The sequence below is a fragment of the Ictalurus furcatus genome, chromosome 14 (genome assembly GCF_023375685.1).
Source record: "Ictalurus furcatus strain D&B chromosome 14, Billie_1.0, whole genome shotgun sequence".
NCBI classification, from domain to species: Eukaryota; Metazoa; Chordata; class Actinopteri; order Siluriformes; family Ictaluridae; genus Ictalurus; species Ictalurus furcatus.
In genome coordinates, this window is record NC_071268.1 from 19,038,627 (window position 1) to 19,055,309 (window position 16,683).

A 16,683-nucleotide genomic window follows, 5' to 3' on the forward strand; every position below is an offset into this window, starting at 1 on the left:
AGATAATCATAGATAATCATTATAATAATATCACATAATCACATGATAAGGGAGGCTTGGGGGGGGGGGGGGCTTTAGTTACAAAAGGTTGAGAACCTCTGTTTTAATTCAATGCTTTAGTTGCCATTTAGGATGGCAGTTGACTCTGACCCTGAGATCTTGTGGATATACTGTGGGCTAGTAGAAGTGCACAGATTTTCCTCATGATGTATAGGTAGCAGCGGGGGCCCCTATTCTGATAATTAGAAAGTGATTGAAGGTGGAGAAGCATAATATTTTTCAACTGTGTAGGTTAGATAAATGTCTGTCTTAAAGGGAGCCAGGAACAAAAAATATTTGTTCAGGCCAAGATGTCTAACATAAATCCTCCTCCATTAGGCATCTAAAGGTAGGGGGCATTAGATCACATTGAGTGGACTTCTGGTGTGACAAAGTGGTTTAGCTTGGTTTCTAGAAAATACCTTTACACTGAGCTGTTCCATTCACTGACTGCAGAAGCAATATATGTATAGTGCAGAGAGGGGCATTTAGTGGAATTTTCTTGTGGATGAAACATTGCAGTGTCAGTAATAGGTGCGATTAACACCTGAACAGTGCATTGAGGCAGCACAGGCTGCATATGCTAGAATTCCAAGGGAGGATTTCACCTTATCACAGTTATAATCAAAAGCAATATGAAATTCACATAGGGATTGTCTGTAATGAGTCATATCTCTCTGGAATATATGCTACCTACTGGTTTAGGAGTTAGAGAATCAAATAGCATTGTAAGGAATAGTCTTTTGGGTTTTCTTTAGGCATCAGCACTTTTTCACCCTAATGATATAGTCTGTCACTCAGCTGTCTTGGGGCTTTGTTCTCTGGCCTTGCCAATTATACATGTACCCATGTTGTTCCCTGTGATTAAGACTATCTTGAGTAATTAGTCAGTGCTTGGCTGTGTGAGCTGACACACTGTGCATGCTGGTAATGGGCAGTTAATTTCTTCCAAACAAAGTAGAGTAATAGTAGATATGCCAAACCAAACAAAGTAGAGAAGTGACTTTTGTTTTTAAAGAAAGAAAGAAAAAAAATCATATTAAGCACAAAAGGAGTGATCTTTACATCTTTACTAGAAAAAAGGTACTAAAGTAAAACGGTTACATATTTTGAACCCTTAGTATGTATCAGTCACACTGAAAAACAAAAGTAGTTTACCTTTAAACCGATTTAAGTTGCATAATTGAACCTTAAGTACCACAGTCCTGCCTTTAATTGGGTTTGAGAGTAAAGCTTTAACTTTCTATACGCAAATATGTAGGGGAATACAGTGGCTTAGTGGTTAGCATGTTTGCCTTACACCTCCAGGGTTCGCGTCCTGCCGGGGCTGTGTGTGGAGTTTGCATGTTCTCCCTATGCTGTGGGGGTTTCCTCCGGGTACTCCGGTCTCCTCCCCCAGTCCAAAGATATGCATGGTAAACACTATGCATATATGATATTCTATATGACATATCATATTTGAGATACTAAACACTATGTTTTAGTAATGCATATACTGTATGAACATTGTAATGAAGAAAAAAAAGGTTTTATGTACAATGCCCTCCACTAATATTGGCACCCTTGGAAAATATGAGAAAATAAGGCTATGAAAAATGTTCTTTATTGTTTAACCTTTTGATCTTTTGTTTAAAAAAAATCACAAAAATACTCTGTCTTCATGGATATCAAACAGTTGCAAACAAAGCATAGGTTTATCCAAAAAATATATATCTTTGTTAAATATAGGTGTGCAACAAATATTTTCACCCTTTTAGTCAATACTTTGTGCTACCTCCCTTTGCCAAGATAACAGCTCTGAGTCTTCTCCTATAATGCCTGATGAGGTTGGAGAATACATGGCAAGGTATCTGAGATCATTCCTCCATACAGAATTGCTCCAGATCCTTCAAATTTCGAGGTCAATGCTGGTGGATTCTCCTCTTCAATTCACCCTACAGGTTTTCTATGGGTTTCAAGTTTGGGGACTGGGATGACCATGGCAGGAACTTGATTTTGTGGTCAGTAAACCAGGTTGGAAGATCCAACCACGGCCCATTTTAAGCTTTCTGGCAGAGGCAGTCAGGTTTTCATTTAATATCTGTTGATATTTGATAGAGTCCATGATGCCATGTATCCTAACAAAATGTCCAGGTCCTCTGGCAGAGAAACAGCCCCAAAACAATAAAGAGCATATTTAACCGTGGGCATGGGGTACTTTTCCATACCTCTCTGTGTGCACCAAAACCACCTCTGGTGTTTCCTAGTCACCCAGGTAAACTAATTATTATTATTATTTTTTAAAAATATCAACGGGAATATACTTCAAATATGTATTTTTTTCATATGAATCTATAGGGGTGCCAATAATTGTTTCACACATATTTAGCAAAGTTTTTTTTTTTTGATAAACCCGTATTGTGATTGAATTGTTTGATATCCATGAGAGCAGAGTATTTTCATGAATTTTTTTAAAGAAAAGATCAAAAGGTTAAACAATGAAGACAATTTTTCACAGATTTCTTTGCTCATATTTACCAAGGGTGCCAATATTAGTGAAGGGCACTGTAATTCCTTAAAGCTATGGTGATTTTTTTAGTCTTCAGTAAGAATACTTTGTTCCCATTTAAATGTAACCCTTGAAATTATGTTTGAATTATTTTAATGAGAGAATTGATAGTTGTCAGAGAGTTCCCCTCACACCGAACGCTGGGGGCTCAGCAGCCCGAAGCGCGCACTTCCGGGTTTTTGACATTGACTGTGTTTACTTTTTCACGTGTTTCACATCCTGTCTCTGCCCTATATTGTATTGTTATTGGTTGTGTCCCTAAGTCGTCTCACCTGTTCTGTGTTTAGTCTTAATTAGTTTGTGTATTTAAAACCCTTGTGTGTCCTTGTTCCCCGTGCAATATTGTTTCAATGTTTTGCAGCCTGAACATTACAGAGGCTTTTGTTTCTGCATTTGGTTCCATCGTGTCTTGATCTTGTTTTGTTGGTTTATGCTTTTGTATTACCCTTGTTATCGCTGTTTGAACATCGCCCAACCCTTGCCTGTTCTGTGGATTACGATTTGGATTTGTATGCTTGCCTGCTCGGCTGATACGCGACTATAGTGTTCAAATTATAGCCTATAACTCATCTAGTCAGATACCATGTCACCATTCTCTTTGTTTTTTCGGTTAAGAGCCATGAAGAACCATTTTGTGGCTCTAACACCATAGTTCACAGCATACAGTCTGTTGCAAGCAACCCAAAAAAATAAGGTTTGGCTTGGCAGATATCTTTCTGTTGTGCCTGCCAGGGAGACTTATGCTAATGCCATCTCTAAATCGCCAGCCTCGCCTTTGAGAAAAAAAAGCAAATCTTGTTTGTTCCTTCCTGCTGACAGAATCTCAGTGAAATATACGGATCCTTCAGGCCTTTGCCTCATTATCACCATCTTCGAACGCATTCCCACATTTGGGTTAGCATTATTAGTATGTCTACTAATCAACCAATTGTACCCCAATTCTTTGATGTGATTATTTGCAGTAGTCTTGTTTGATGTTTAAATTAGAGAAATAATTATTCAACTCTCCAAGCTGTGACACTTTGAAATTTACCTTGGCTTTGCCCTGCAGGAGGGAACATGGAGTTGGCAAAAGCAGCTTACTGTAAATGGATTATTGTGTTGCTGATTAGAAGAACTTCAAATGTGAAACACCCACTGAAAAGCCTGACTTGACTGGGGTGGGAGAAGGAGACATGTTGGCTAGGAGTTTTTCTCTCAGTGCCAGGGAAAGGCTTGTCTGATGACCACATAGGAGTGGAATATATATAGGACTTCAAACCTTGTATCTCCGTGATGCCCTGGTGAGACTTACTGCAGCATAGATGCTAAAGGGGCTCTCCACTGAGAAATAATGAGCAAGAAAAAAACGGACCTAAGTAAAAATAGAGAACAACCTTGGGATTACTGCATTTGCTAACAGTATTAGTGAGAGTCTAAATGTGTGAAGAGAAAACACATAATAATTAGATTATACTGCCATGGAACGTATTTTTGGTGTAAAGTGGCACCAACAATGAGCCCCCACCCCCCACCCCCCAACCCAATGAAGGACGAGGACTAGGTGTTCTCTCTGCCATTATTTATTTATGTTTTATAAGGTCTGATTGTGTCAGTAAACTTGCTTAATCTTAAAAACCAGCATGAATAACATTTGTCATGAAATGCAGCGTTATACCTTCAAACAGGATGTAAGCAGATATATTTGCTCCATCTGCAAATGCCATTTACATCACTAATCACGTCACCTTTTTTCCCAGAGACACCCGCAAAACATCTAAAATTATCTCAGATGCCTAATGCAGGTGCAAAGTTTCCCATATGAATTGAAGGCGAGAGACACAGATAGCACCAAATGCATGGTTCCACACTTCAGCTCAGACAGTAGCCTCCGGAGTGCACATGCTTTCAAATGGAGGTGTGAAGTTGAAAATGGCACACCAGCGGCAGTTCACACATGCAGTGTGTTTGAGGAGTGCAGTACCAGGCTGAATGAGAATCAGGGCAATAGGCAATTCATTGCGGTGGCAATGGCTCCATGTCTGTCGTTATTAATTGTCTGAGTTTGAAGTGATCTAAATGAGTCACCACATTCAATGGTTTTCATTCAGAGAACAAGGCCTTTGTCTAAAGAAACACCTCATTTGTTTTTTCTACACTTTATCTAATCCAGTCTTGAGTGTTGGACACTGAAGCAGTGGCTGTGGTAGAAAAAGATCTCCAAGGAAATAATTGCAACACCTAGAAGACAGAGCTGGTTGAGCACAAACCTAACATATGCTTAGGCATTTTCTGTTGTCTTAACAGACAGCTTGGGCTCAAAACACTTTTAGGATCACGTAACTGTGCAATAAAAATAAATAAAAAAAGAAAATTGAATTGGCCATCAAGGCAAAAGAGAAAAAAAAGATCAGGCTTGAACATGAAGCTAGAGAAACATGAAACTAGAGAAAGTGGGAACACAGCTAAGCCTACTAGTAAATAAACATTGGCAATGGTACAAACAGGTTAGGAGGGTTACTTTAAAAATATATTCCCTTACAGTTACAAATTACTTCATAAAAAATGTCATCAGTAACGTAATCCAATTATCACAATATGAAAGTAATGTAATCTGATCACTTTCGGATTACTTCAGGGTCACATATGTACAGTAAATAAAGTCAAGAGAAAAGCAATATGATCTAAAATACTTTTATTTAGAGATTAGAGCTTATTTTAGAGCTTAAAAACATGTTCAGTGTTTGGATTTGTTTTAATTAAACAAGTAAAAAAGTAAGTAAGTAAGTAAATAAATAAATAAATATCACTGTCCCTGATGCATGTAACATTATGTCACAAAAGCTAGGGTGACCATATTCTGGTTTTCCAAAAAGAGGAGGACACTTTGTGTGTGTGTGTGTGTGTGTGTGTGTGTGTGTGTGTGTGTGTGTGTGTGTGTGAAGGGGGGGTGGTGGTTCTTAATAGCGTTCAAAACAGTATTACTATGAATGCAGATTTTAATACACTGAAAATGATACACTATTAGCATCACATGAAAAAAAAAAAAATAATAATAATAATAATTATATATATATATATATATATATATATATATATATATATATATATATATATATATATATATATAAAATTGGTTTCACTCTGCCCATGTTTTACATTTTTTCCTACATTCTTTTGAATTTCCATGGAATAAAATAAAATATCAGATACCATGAGTTTACCTTCTGCAATCATTCACACATTTGAATGACCATGTAATACAAAGCAATGTGAGAGCATGAAAGTAAAAATGACCTTATATGACCATGGGCATTGTTTAGACTCAGGACAGTTGTCATTTTCTGCTACAGTATGTTGATGCTGTACACAACAGCGCTTCACCTTCGCGCATTCACTGAGAGTAGGATAATGGTTGAGAGGCAGGAATTTGTCCAGTAGTTGCTGCAAGCCTTTTATAATCTACCTATTGGTGTGCTAGAAGGCGGGGATTACAGAGAGGGGTTAAAGCAATGCAAAAATGCACACAAATGATGCAGTTTAGACCATAAGCACATCATAATGAAACTCAAGCCGAATCCCGGACATCTTCTGGAATTTAGAAATCACAGCCAGGTCCGAAAAGAGGAAATGTTTGGGAAAAAGAGGACATATGATCACCCTAACAAAAGCATTTCAGAGAACAATTTGTGTTAATTTCTACCAAATTAACTTTGCACAAAATTTATTTGCACATGCACCAAGAGGTTGTGCACGTGAGCCACGACTGGCAAGAGAGAACCAGAACTATAATCAAGCAGCTGTCTATTGTATGTCACAAAATTAATTTTTTTGGTTTTCAATGAAAAAAATTATAATCCTGATAGTATTCCCATTTTTTTTTTACAATATGTACCTGTAATCTGATTACTTTTTTTTTTTTTTTGATGGATTACAGTTACCAATCTATCCTAATTACGTAACACCGTTACATGTATTCCGTTACTCCCCAAGCCTGGGTACAAACAGGAATATTTATACACAGAGTTTAATGACATCACATTTGGTGGACCAAAGTAGGAACAGCCAAGACAGGAATGAATCTTCTGGGACAGGGTCACATTTGCTGATACTGCATGAATGACAACACTCATATGTGGCTACATCTATAACTGATTTATTTAATTACATGCTACAAAAAAGCACATTAATATATTGCAACCAGATTCTAGCTACATAGTGGCAGAGAGACGTGTGTAGCCACTGTACACTGCTCCTCTATTCACTCCTCAGTGTGTTCTAAAAGTCTCCATACATACGGGACTATTTACACCAGCACCATGTCGGTTCTGCACTCTCAAAGGCTATCAGGAAAATTATATTATATAAACTAAATATGAAACTTTTTGGAAGACTTTTTGTTAAAAAAAAATGTTAACTTCCCCTATGTATGGATACTTCTGGGACTTCATGAAAAAAATAATGTTATTTTTATTTTAAAAAATGTAATAGAATTTTGTATTAATTTGGTCTGTCGATTGAATTCTGCTTATTATTATTATTATTATTATTATTATTATTATTATTATTATTATACTATATGTTTTTTAACTATATTATTTAATTATTTATATCAAACTTAAGCCTTTAATGAAGGAGGGGGGGGGGATATTGAAATATGAAATCCCTCTGTGCAATGCAGTTTGTGTACTTGCCTCTTGGATGCAGTCTTTTAAATAAAGGTTAATTAGTACTGTCTTAATGTAATCTATCGGTATTGGCTTGCTTTTCTACATCTGACAGTTCTATTATGGGGACAAACACAAAGAACTGCGAGCAATCGAGCATTGAGTTAAGAGATACCAACATGTAAACAAAGACATAAACAATGAGGACATGCTTTAAGTTCAAGCAGCTTAGTTTTTCAAACAGGCTCAAAATTGCTGTGATGGCTATAAAGTTATATAAATATATAAATGTTTAATGGGCTACAGTATATGTACTGCATGACTTGAACTTCACATTGTAAGTTTTATGAGTGTGAAAATTGTGCTCTGAGCAATTCCTAGTATCTTACCCCCACCCTCTGTTTTACCACCCAGAATGAAGGCATCTGGATGGCCACAGTAGCACTAAAGAATTAGTGCATGATTTATCACCCATATTCACTGCAGTCCTACAGTAGCAAAACTAGAGTCAGGTGGTTTCCTTAACTGCACAGATGATAATAATGGGATAATTTTTCACAACATATTCTGTGCTGCTGTAATTAGCCTTTCTTGATGTACAGTATTGTGATTAGCCTGTATTGTCAGTGGGCAGTATACAGTATGTTTGGAACTGTTGGCATTTAATGGCCTTATTTTGCTTGTAGAGTTTGTTGTTCAACTGTTTTTGACTCTAAAAGTGCTATAATGTCATTGAGTTGTAGCAAAATAATGCAAATTGCGATTTCAGTGATCGCTCACTCAAGCTTAGACATCCACTTTTAGATAAGAAATAATTTATGAAGCCTGACAGGCTGTTTGACAGGCATCATCAGTGAGTACATTTCCACCCATCTAAATTAGTGTATCACCGCATGGAAATAAACATCTGTAATTTCCATTAAACTAAACATTTTCGGATTTAGGCTGCAATAAATGTACACATTTTCCCCCACCTGTTAAATTACCACATCCCATTGACTCTTATTTGAATGAAAGGTCTGTGTATGTCAAGTCTACTCTTGGCACATCTTATTTGCAACATCTTCAGGAGAGTTCAACCTGTTTCCATGACATGCCGCCACCTTCCATTCCACCCTCAAATTCACAAACAGATCTATGCACACATGGTTGATGATTCACAGGCTGATCTCTGGCATTTATATTCAAAAGCTTGCAATATATAGTCGAGGCTGAGAGAGTACCGCTGTACCTGCACGACCAGCAGTGAGTGTCATTTGTATTGCTGGCAGGCTCTCGGAGCGTCTCCCTCTCTCACCGAATGCCGATGAGCTCAGCCTCTAGGGCTCTGACCGAAAGCCTGGCCTTTTGGCTGAGGAGAAATCAATCAGGCCGTCACTTGCCTCCAAAGAGCCATTATCCACCCTACCTCACTACTCACCAGAGCCCCCCACCTGCTACATCTCTCTTCTCACTTACATGATGTTGCTATGTTATACATATATGATGGATTCAAGTTCAAAAATCCACAAACAGTGAGCATTTTAGTATTAGCATTGATTTTAGTATTAGCATTGATCCACAAGACAGGAAGTATTGGTTTCCTAATGCAGCAGTAACTCACTTAAAGTTGGTATTTGATAGAGGTCTCTCAATTTGACCTGGTAAAACTTCATTATGGTTTTGTCATTGGAGGTCCACCACTACATCTCCTACAAAGTTACCAAGAGTTCTAACAACGCTGTCTTACTTCTTCACAGATTCCTCAGATCAGCTATGCATCAACTGCCCCAGAGCTGAGCGACAATACCCGCTATGACTTCTTCTCTCGTGTGGTGCCGCCCGACTCTTACCAGGCACAGGCTATGCTGGACATTGTTATGGCAATGGGCTGGAACTACGTCTCCACGTTGGCCTCAGAGGGCAACTATGGCGAGAGCGGTGTTGAGGCCTTTGTCCAGATAAGCCGTGAAACTGGTATGTGAAGCAGTTATTGAATATATGTAAGTGTTCATACAAGTTCAAGATGTCTTTGCTATCTGACATGGTGTCGAATTAGCAGCTCCAGAATGGCTGTAATGTCACATCACATTGAGTTAGTATGGTTGCATTAGAAATTGATTATTAGGCTTCAGTTTTCTGCAGGTATGAGAATTTCTTTCAGACTCTGTGTCCTCAAAGCAATTGTTAGGTGTAGATGGGTTTGAATCTGATGGTAGGCAATATAGTGTGTATTTGCTTGGACATTGACCAGTGGTGACTCAAGGGATTGTAGAAACTGAATAAATGCAAAGAAGTAACAGGGAGTTGATAGAACATTTGCTGTTTCAACAGCGGAAACCTTTAAGTCAGGTCAAACACTTTAGAGTGATGCATAGACTCTTCTTTAAGGGCATGTCTGAAAAAATGCACCTTTAGCAGTGTGTATTCCCTGATCTCTGTAAGTTTAAGGGGTTTCCTCCTGGTGCTGTAGGCTGATTGACATTTCAAAATTGTCCGTGGTGTGTGAATATGTGTGCTTTTGTGCCCTGTGATGAGTTGGCACTCCATCCAGGGTGTGCCCTGAGTTCCCTGGGATAGGCTCCAGGCTCCCCTGCGACCCCATGTAGGTTAAATATAATATGGAAGGACTGGATGTAGAATGAGAAATGTAAGCCTGGGATCCTGGGAGTTTAATGGGTGAACTATGTAGTTTGGTATCTTGCTCTACTAATGAAATCTCTAAAATCTCTTCTTTATTCCTTACTTAGTTTTTAAAATGCATTCTCTCTAATCAGTGATAACCTTTTTTTTGTTGTACACATCATTCAAATAGTGTATCAGAGTGATGTTGGCACAAGACCAGGGCCTGTCACATTTACACAGTATTCTAATCTATTAGGAAAAAAGACAGGACCTTAATGATGCATGTGAACATAATTATGGGGACAGGTTTGGAAATGGACTTGCCAACCAATCCCCTGTGCATACACAACTGTTTGCCAAGAGAGGTCATTGTAATGAAATTATGCTCGCATTGTGCTGTGTGATTGATTTATTATTGCCGTGTACCATGCTTGCACTCTTGTAGACACAAGGCTGGTGCATTAATTAAGTTGTAATTATGGAATTAAAATTCATAAGCTGAGCCATCCATGTGAGCGATTAACAGTTTTCACTGTACCTCCAGGCTCATTGTGTGTGTGTGTGTGTGTGTGTGTGTGTATCTAGTGTAGGTGTTGAAATCTGTTTTGGTGAAATCTGCAGTGCTCATCAAAGGTACATCAAAGGATAATGTGACATGCTCCATAAAAGTGGTTTCATGCTTTGCTCAAAAATAGCTTTTTCTAATTTAGAATCTGAACTTCCACTCTTCTTCAAGAGTAGAATTTATCATACTGCTTCTGATGATGAAACTTGCTATAAAAAGATACCATACCTTTTTTTTTTTTAATATAAAGAAGCACCTTTTATTGCAGACGTTTTAGGAGCACTTTCAATATCATGCAAAGGTTTCTTAAATGTAACACAGTACAGCATATCTCCAGCCCACACAGCAGGTAACGTTCAGCAGGTCAGTTAAAACTCGAGCACAGGTTATTATCCATGTGGAGTTTTGCATGTTCTCCTACTGTCTGCATGAGTTTCCTCTGGGTTCTGCAGTTGCCCCTGTGATAAATTGTCATGTCTACGCCGGAATTGGCATCCAACTACAATTCCTAGAATACAGCACAGTCTACAAACATGGTCGCCGAGGACTATAACACCCAGTCATCACAGACTCTTTCACGGTCACACTCACCTGATTACTGATCACACACACCTAGACATCACAGCTATATTCACAGTATTCTCACTCCATGCACTCACTGTGAAGTATATGTGCTGTGTCTTTGTGCTAGTCAATACCAAGCCATTTATTCATTGATTATCTTTCTGGTTTTTGATCTAGTTTCTGGTTTTCTTGTTTGCTCTTGCTTGCCCTAGCACACGTTGTTTGTTCATTGCCTGACACTTGCCTGAATGCCGATTCTGCCTTTGGATTATCATATCATCTCAGGGAGTTTTTCCTTGCAACCGTCGCCTCTGGCTTGCTCATTAGGGATACATTTATCAATGTAAAATTGAGATTGGAAATGTATATATTTCTGTAAAGCTGCTTTGTGACAATGTCAATTGTAATAGGCGCTATACAAATAAAACTGAACTGAATTGAAGTATGGCTCTGTTTGGTTTGCTACTTTTAATAAAACATTGAACACCTGCACCTGAACATATCCTGACAGAATACTTCCTGTCCCCTGGACACAGCAGGTCATTGCGAGTGGCACAGTCCCTAGCGGCACAGGACTGCTTCATAGGAGAGCAGCAGATCAACGTGCTTTAGTGCCCACTTTACTTCGCTGGTCAAGTGGGGCTTCTGGACTGTACCAAAATCGCCCAGTTTATCAACCTGCAAAAGGATAAGGAGCTGGCATTGGCTGTGGTCATTTGGAACCAAGGGCGAGAGCACACTGTTACCTGTGACAGCTTCCTGCAGCTATTATAGTGAGTTTTTGACCATTCTCCTGAGTCTGTGGTGACTGGGTGCTGTAGTCCTTAGCGGCCATGTTTGTAGGCTGCACAGTATTCTGGGAATTGTAGTTGGATGCCGATTCCGACATAGACATGGCATGAATGAGTGTGTGAAATGTGTCATGTGCTCTGGATTCAATACAAATCTGACCAGAATAAATTGGTTACTAAAGATGTATGAATGATATCACCAGGTTTGGGAGTACCATAATATACTGTATGTGAACAATGTAAATTTTGGCAAAAGGAAATTACACACTTGCAACCAAGTGTCCTTGGTTTGGTGGATCTTCACATATCTATTATACTCTCATTTATGAAATTTAAAAAGAACTCAACAAAGTAAAGAAATCTAGTGAATTGTATACCTTTTAGATTGCTTTATTGACCTCAGTGCTCAATTCCAGATGACAGCTGTAGTGGCCAAATGTGCACAGGGACAAATCTTTATGCAAAGTGTTCAAAGAGTATGATGGATACAATAATATGATGTTTGAAATACGTTTTCTAGGATTCTGATGATTTTGTAGGTTAGAGTAGTCGAGCAAGTCACACAAAGATTTGGCCTTATGCAGATTTGGCAACCTCAGGCATTGTCATTCCTGTCCAGCCCGTCAGAAAGTGGGTCTGATTTAAAAAGTGCAGTGTGTCATTCTGAGATGTGACATGTGCATGATCTATCATGTAATATGCTTGTAGCAATGTTCTATCCTTCTGTTTGAGTGTTATGTGCAAGGATACACTCTTGGCTGGAATTTGGAAAGTGTATTGGACGGCTGGAGATAAGACTGTGACCTTGCACAGGATCAATAGTTTATAAGTCTCTCATCTGTTTCTGTTGCTTGTCCTTCATCAAAACAGCCTATTGAAATTGTTCACATTTTAATTTTTTTTCCATGTTGAGTAGAATAAAAAAAAGGTTTAAATTGCATTTCTGCAGTTAGGAGGCAATTATTTAATAACTTTTCCAATATTAGTAAGACAGTTTCTGATGTATGAATCCTTGGAATGTCAAATTGAGCATACATACATACATACATACATATATACATACATATATACATGCGTACATACATACATACATACATACATACATGTATACATACATATATACATACATATCAATGATTTAATCCAGAGAGGATTTGTTGCCTATGAAGCTCAGTTCTTGTCTGACCTAATTGATATTGTGAAAGGGCTTTGTAAATTGACTTGGTCAAAACAGCAAAAGGCAAAAGCACCTTAAATATCGACTAAAAAGGTTGCTTAGTCTCTAAAGATGTTTATGACCTCTAAAGTGCAGAGCCAGGTGTAAGGTTGCACACCATCGGTCAATCTGATTGGGCTATTCAAAAATGAACATCATGCTGTCTGCATTACTTTTAAACACTATGCATGAGTGCAAATAGAAATGTGAATTCTGGGATCATATTCTTAATTCAAAATCAAATCAACTTCCTGCCTGTTTAATGGAAAATTTGTGAAATAATCTAGCTGCTATTCTTTTCCCTACTTGCCAGTGTTGCTTTCAAGTATTATACAGTTTTGAATTGAAGAAGTACCATCCAGTCAGACTGTCCAGTAAGTTGTTTCCTTGAGTAAGCCTCTTCATGAATATTAGTCTTAAAGTCTGCACCAGATCTTCATATATAAGATTGAGGCTAACTAACATGCAAACAGCCCCCTAATGGACAGGTAACATTAATGAAGTTGATGCTTCCAGGGATGATACATATTGAGGAAATGGTGAATTGAGCTAAATTGAGGAAATGCTACCATTCTGTCTTTATCTGGCCATCTGGAGACCTTTTGAATACTATGTAGTCTTCTATCCAGCCTTAGAGGTCAGGTACATAAGCATTTAGTCTTTGGAACAGATAATAAAATAAACAAACCTTCTGTAAAGAGAGTGTTTGGCCATTTGATCAGCATGACAAGAGGGTGGAATTTTCACATTTGTACGACAGAGGCTCATACAGTATTAGCAGCCTCTCCTTCTACATTCATAGCACCTTTCTTTCCAAATTTCCTCCAAATAAGTTATCTGATCTAATGCCTATGATCGTTAATGTAATCTCTTTATACCCAATTTTTCTGAAGTATCGCTTAGAAGTAAATGTTAAACTGATTTTTTTCCAGTTATGCTCTCCATGGTTCTTTTCTTTTCTGTTCACACTGAGCTCTATATCTCTTGGAGGATAGCCCTGAATCGCATAGCTGGATATCCCTCCCCTACTTTGCTCATGTGGCTATTGTAAAATGTCTGACTCAGAATCAATTAGACATACCTGCAATATCGCCGCAGGTAACTGAGAATAGTGTATGTCATTCAAAGTCCCCACAGACTTAGAGGAGACTTGAATTCACCCCCCTGCCTCCCCCTTCCCGTTTACGAGACTTAATGAGCCCTTAACTGCCAGAAAGAAATTACGTCCCGTTCAAGGGGAGGTAGTAATAGAATATTCTGTGGAGAATCACATAAAAAGCTACTGGTAGAGTGGAAATCTTACCCTTAGATGCAAAGGCACTGACCTCATTGGCTGGGATAAGCTGTCATGGATTAAGAATGCATTTGCATAATGTTATAGAAAGATGAAGCTCAGTCTTGAAACTCAGCCACAGAACCACCTCATTTGAACCTCCATTCTTTCTGAATTTGCAGAACGGCTAACTACCATGTAGGAGGGACATCTGCAAATAATAATTTTTGGAGCAGAGTAATCCTATTAGGTGAATTATTTCAGACCTTCTTCATCATCCCATTTTACCTTTGAAGTATTTTATCTAGTTGCTTGCACCTTGTCTTTTCTCTCCATGTAGAGATTGACTCCCAGTCAAATAGTTTCTGTAGCAGCCCCTCCCATGTGCTAAATTAGATGAACTGCTTTGAAAGCTTAAAAAAAAGCAATTTCTGAAAACAAAAGGATGCTGTCTTGCTTAACCATATAGAGGTGGTAGAGATGTAAACAGTATCATGCTGCAGCTATTATAGAAATGTAGATTTATGATTTAAAAAATGTAGTGCACAGCTCAGTATCAAATTTGACCTATCTATCTATTTATTTGATATGCAAAAAACAACATGCACTCGGCAACTTCTGCTATTAGAGAAATAGATAGAGGATGGTTTCTTTATAGAAATATATTACCAGTGTATTCATAGCCCCCCCATCTTTTCTTTCATCTGTAAAAAAACAAAAAATTGAATATACATTTCTTTTGAGACAGAGTAGAGACATTAAAATGTAATAAATCTTAACAGGAAATAGCTGCATGACATTTATCACACCACAGGAAATAAAAAGTAAAACGGTCTATAAAGGTTCTTTACACAATTGTATTCTGTCCTGTATAAAACTTTAAATGCTTGTATAACACTTTACTAGATTAGTATAAAAAGAGAGAGAATATAAAAGAGGAGGATATCGACAGTGGCACCTGCAGTTCCTAGTTAGCTTAAATGAGAACCTTCAAAATGTATATCCAGGTGCATCTCAAAAAATTAAAATTAAAATTCTTTTTTTTTTTTCCTGTAATTTAATTCAAAAAGTGGAACTTTCATATATTCCAGATTCATAACACATAAAGTGAAAGCCTTTCACTATTTCAAGCCTTTTTTGTTTTAATCTTGATGATTATGGCTTACAGCTCATGGAAATAAAAAATCCTGTATCTCAAAATATTAGAATAAAGAATTTATAATACAGAAATGTCGACCTGAGAAGAGCTCTAATCAGCTAATGAACTCAAAACACCTGCAAAGGTTTCCTGAGTTTTTAATCTCTCAGTCTGGTTCAGTACACATAACCACAAGCATGGGGAAGATGAAAGTAAATGTTGCATTTCATTTGGAAATCAAGGTCCCAGAGTCTGATGGAAGAGTGGAGAGTTGCTTGAAGTCCAGTGTGAAGTTTCTACCAGTGATGATTTGGGGTGCCATGTCATCCGGTGGCGTTGGTCCAATGTGTTTTCTCAAGTCGAGAGTCGATGCAGCATCTACCAGGAGATTTTAGAGCACTTCATGCTTCCATCTGCTGACGGGCTTTATGGAGATGCTGATTTCCTTTTCCAGCAGGACTTGTCACCTGCCCACAGTGCCAAAACTACTAGTAACTGGTCTGCTGACCATGGTATTACTGTGCTTGATTGACCAGCCGATTTGCCTGACCTGAACCCCATAGAGAATCTATAAGAGACACCAGACCTGACAATACAGACGAGCTGAAGGCTGCTATCAAAGCAACCTGGGGTTCCATAACACCTCAGCAGTGCCACAGACTGATTATCTCCATGCCACGCCGCATTGATGCAGTAATTCATCCAAAAGAAGCCCTGACCAAGTATTGAGTGCATAAATGAACATACTTTTCAGTAGGTCGACATTTCTGTATTATAAATTCTTTACGCCAATATTTTGAGATACTGGATCTATGATTTTCATGAGCTGTAAGCCGTAATCAAGATTAAAACAAACAAAAAAAAGCCTGAAATATTTCACTTTATGTGTGATGTATCTAGAATATATGAAAGTTCCACTTATATATATATATATATATTATATATATATATATATATATATATATATATATATATATATATATATATATATATATATATATATATATTGTTCTTCAAAAAGCATAGATTTCAAGAGCTAAATTCATTAGCTTACATGTTAGTTTTGAGACAGAGACCGAAGCAGCACCCTAGATGAACTCTTAATCCTGCCATTGGTAGCAGTGTTGTTTGTTCTTTTATCTGCTGCAAGCTCTTCCCTTCTGTCATGCAAAAGGGGACAGGTTAGTACAAAAAGCATCCAAATCTTTTACACTTTATTTGTACGTCACCCGGGTATTTCTACTGTACAACAGTTGTTTATATTTGTTAGCATGAAGACACTCAACAGTATGTACCGTC

The 16,683-nt window shown here is 37.9% G+C and overlaps 1 protein-coding gene across 1 annotated transcript in view; it reads left to right on the top strand.

Annotated features, from left to right (window-relative positions):
- The window catches only part of grm8b (glutamate receptor, metabotropic 8b), a 140,692-nt gene that overhangs the window by 30,301 nt on the left and 93,708 nt on the right, over positions 1–16,683 (top strand). Inside the window, exon 2 of the mRNA XM_053641165.1 lies at positions 8,973–9,189. Within this exon, the coding sequence (XP_053497140.1) occupies positions 8,973–9,189 (217 nt within the window). The remainder of the gene's footprint in view (positions 1–8,972; positions 9,190–16,683) is intronic.